This window comes from Myotis lucifugus, unplaced genomic scaffold (assembly GCF_000147115.1).
Source record: "Myotis lucifugus unplaced genomic scaffold, Myoluc2.0 scaffold_961, whole genome shotgun sequence".
Lineage (NCBI taxonomy): Eukaryota > Metazoa > Chordata > Mammalia > Chiroptera > Vespertilionidae > Myotis > Myotis lucifugus.
Window position 1 is genome coordinate 46,046 of NW_005872009.1, and position 3,751 is coordinate 49,796.

A 3,751-nucleotide genomic window follows, 5' to 3' on the forward strand; every position below is an offset into this window, starting at 1 on the left:
ACGGCGCGCAGGCGCACCCCCTCTTCGTTTTCCTGCGGGAGGGCTGCCCGCGCCCAGCGACGACGCCGCGGCGCTCATGACCGACCCCAAGCTCGTCACCTGGTCCCCCGTGTGCCGCAACGACGTGTCCTGGAACTTCGAGAAGTTCCTGGTGGGCCCGGACGGCGTGCCCGTGCGCAGGTACAGCCGCCGCTTCCCCACCATCGACATCGAGCCCGACATCGAAGCCCTGCTGGCCCAGGCCCCCGGCAGTGCCTAGGGCGCCCCTCACCCACCGGCCTCTGGGGGGGTTTATCCATGACGGTGTTGCCTCTAAACCCACGCGGAGGAATGCCTGATGTCCAGCCAAACCCCCCCAGATGGGCCCTGGTCCTGCCCACCCTGCCTCCCCCTCCCACACACGGCTTTCACAATAAACTGCCCGCTGTCAGCGGACTCTGTTTGTCCTGTGTCAACGTCAGCGTCGGGGGTGGGGGGGACACCCTTCCTTTCCCCTCTCCGCACTGTCACAGGCTGGGAGCTGGAGCCCCCCACCCTCCACTCCGGGCCAAGCCTGGGCTTCCTCTCCTTCCTCTGCAGTGTGTGGGGGCCACTCTCCTATGCGGCCCCGGCTCCTGTCCCAGTGTCTCCCTCTCCCTGCCACGCAATAGGGCCATCCCCAAGGACCTGTTGGAGGAGAAAGTCCTTACTCCGGAAGGGAGGACGGGCCAGGGCCGACTCCTAACCCAGCAGTGGGCCTCTCCCTGAGCGTGTGCTGGGCGGGAAGTGACCTTCACACAACACAGCGCCATCTCAGGCTCCCGCTTGCGGAGTCTGTGGCTTCTCCAAGCGTTAGGCCCACACAAGCCTGTTTTACAGTTGGAAGCTCATGCAACATGACAAGTTCCTTCCCCATTTCCTTTGCTAGACCTTTGCATGTTTCTACCTAGCACATCTGCTCCCATGCTGTCCTCACTGGTTGCTGCCGAGTGAGAAGCTGATACCACTGGCCCTCTGGCCGCGCCCTGCAGGGCACTTGGCAGTTAGTTGCAGATGCCGGGCCAGGCCTGGGGTAGGAACTTATCTCGGCGGCCAGCTGCTGCTGCTGAGGTGTGGCTCAAGGCCCGCCTCTCCGTCTGGGGGTCCTGCTGTCAGTGATCTTCCCTGCAGACCTGGGACCACCTGTCGCAGTGGGAGGGACTCTCCAGGGCTGGGATGGAGCCTCTGTGGGGGCAGCCAAGGACCCGGATGCTGGCAGTGTCAGCCCAGCCAGGATGTGGGCCTGAGGCTCTGGGGCCCTGGCCTTCACGCTCACGGTGGTGGTTCAAGTCTCTTCTGTGCCTGAACCAACTCTCAGAACTCCTTCCGCCCTAAGCAGCAACCTGCTGCGCCCTCCCCCTCTTCTCTGCCCTGAGGTCGTTAGGGGCGAAGGCCTCTGCAGCTGTTCCTTCCCTTTGGATCCCACCCTACCTGTCCCCTCAGAACTCAGGATCTGCTTGCCCCAGGGTGAGAGTCTGGAAGGTGGACTGGGGCTGGCCATCTCAGGGCCCACAGGGCCTGGCCGATGACGTGAATCGGCAAATGTTTGTCAATACGAAGAGACTTTGATCATCTGTGGCCTCCAAATCCGATTCCTGGAATGGAGAACAGCAGCCTATACATCTGGGTGTATCTGGGTTTACCCAAGCCACCTGTGACTCCCACACCCCACATTTATTCACTAAAAGCCCTGTGCCCCGACTGCACCCCTCCATTCTGTCCTGTGCCAGGGGCTCTGCTGGGTGCCAGGGCCGAGGTCCTCGGGCAGAAAGATGGCATCATTACGAAAAGCATGTTGAGCTCCGCGAGGTCACCCGGGTGCTCTGAGGGCCTGGCTTGGGAGGGACGACATGCTTCGCCTCCTGGAAGAAGCCACAGTGAAGCTGAAGGAAGGGCAAGAAAGTGGATGAGGAACACGCTGACGGAGGGTAGATGGGCGGTGAGCAGTGTGAGGGGCCTGGGTCGGGAGGGGGCCTCATCGGCAGTCGGACGACACAGGAGGAGCAGGTTGGGGGCGGGGTGTGTGTGTTTGGATTCAGGTGTGGTGCCTGAGACATCCTGATGGCATATTCAGGGCAGGGGGTTACAAGAGGCTCAGAAAAGGAGGATGTTGGAGACAAAGGTCTGGCCAACAGCACAGTAAGTAGCATGGAGAGGATGGCATTACCTGGGGAGAGTGGCCAGAAGATGAGGCGTGCAGGCCTGACTCACCATCCTTCCAGACGAGGTGGCAGAGAGGCGCCCTGGGAGGAGCAAGGCACCGAGGGAAGGCGTGTTCTGTAAAGGACGATCAGCTGGGTCAAGTGCTCACTGTGTGTGTTCCCCAGCAAGTGTGGTTCCTGGGAGGCAGCTGGAGCTGGAGCTGAGCGCCAAGTGCCCTGTTGTTCCGGGTCCTGCTCCAGGAGCTAAATATATAGCACGCAAGACCCCCCTGGGCCGGCGTGGCTCGGGGTTGAGCGTTGTTGACCTATGAACCAAGTGGTCACAGTTCGATTCCCAGTCAGGGCACATACCGGGGTTGTGGGCTCCATCCCCAGTGGAGGGTGTGCAGGAGGCAGCCGATCCATGATTCATGATTCTCTCTCTTCACTGATGTTTCTATCTCTCCTCCCTGAAATCAATTTTAAAAAAATCACCTGGATTCTTGCTAAACCTACTCAGGGACCTACAGCTGGAGGTATGAGAGCCTTCCTGCTCCATCTCCCCTTTCCTGCGAAGGGTCAGTGTGGCTCCCGCCCCCCAATCTGGGGCGGCTCTAGGATGGAAACCCAGAGCTTTCGGAACTGCCTCCAGCCTTTCCCCAGGCTGGCTGGGGACTCATCCCCCCCCTCACCCACTCTTCCCCTCTCAGTTTAAGCCTTGGGCTAGCCCGGAAGGGAACTTCTGAGCTGACCCTGACTGGGGAGTATTCCTGCTCAGACTTCCAGCTGCCTCCCTCCCTTAATTGAAAGTCCTTTCCAACTCTTTATTCTTCAGGAAGACTCAATAAAGCCAGTTAACTGAGGACATCTTCCCCCAACACACACACACACACACACACACACACACGCACTTTGCTGCACACACGCATTCTTTATCGTTCAACCATGTAACTGCTACTGGCTCCGACCTGCACCCACCCCACCCCCTGGTGACTCAGCACAAACAAGTAAAATGGAAGGAACCCCAGGGCGCCCGCCCGAGTTGCTGCCTTTGGTAGAAGTGGTTGCTGCTCTGGGAGGGGGCGGCAGCGTGTAGGCCAGTGATTGTAAGAAGGGGGTGGGCCCTGCTCTTACTCAACCAGGTTCAGAAACTTCCACTTTATACTTCTTTCCAGAAATGCTATTTGTTTGTTTTGCCTTTTTAAAACATTAAACCTGATAAGATTATTGTATTTTAAGTCACTACGATGTACAATATTTTCATATTTTACAATTTTATTTGTTAATTACATCTCAATTTTTAAATAATCTGATGAAATTTGGTCAGGCACTTCTTGCGCAATTAGTCCTTTATCAGATGACTTCCTTATTCTGTGAAAATGTAGTTTCAAAAACATTTACAGCAAGATTATTTTTAGAGAAACATTCCGGGTCGGATCAGCCTAACAAATTGCATGAATGTTAACTTTTGGACTGGAAAAAAAAACCAACACAAAAATACCGGGCCAAAAAGTCCCCCAAGAGAACACAGCCTGGATTTTTAAAGGACGGGTAGGGATTCCTGTCGGAGCGCTTTGACAATCACCAGATGG

At 57.0% G+C, this 3,751-nt stretch overlaps 1 protein-coding gene across 1 annotated transcript in view; it reads left to right on the forward strand.

Annotated features, from left to right (window-relative positions):
• GPX1 (glutathione peroxidase 1) overlaps window positions 1–350 on the forward strand; it is a 1,142-nt gene extending 792 nt beyond the window's left edge. The window contains 2 exon segments of the mRNA XM_014448930.2: window positions 8–39; window positions 42–350. Of these exon segments, the coding sequence (XP_014304416.1) occupies window positions 8–39; window positions 42–259 (250 nt within the window). The 3' untranslated portion in view covers window positions 260–350.
• Window positions 351–3,751: the final 3,401 nt, after the last annotated feature.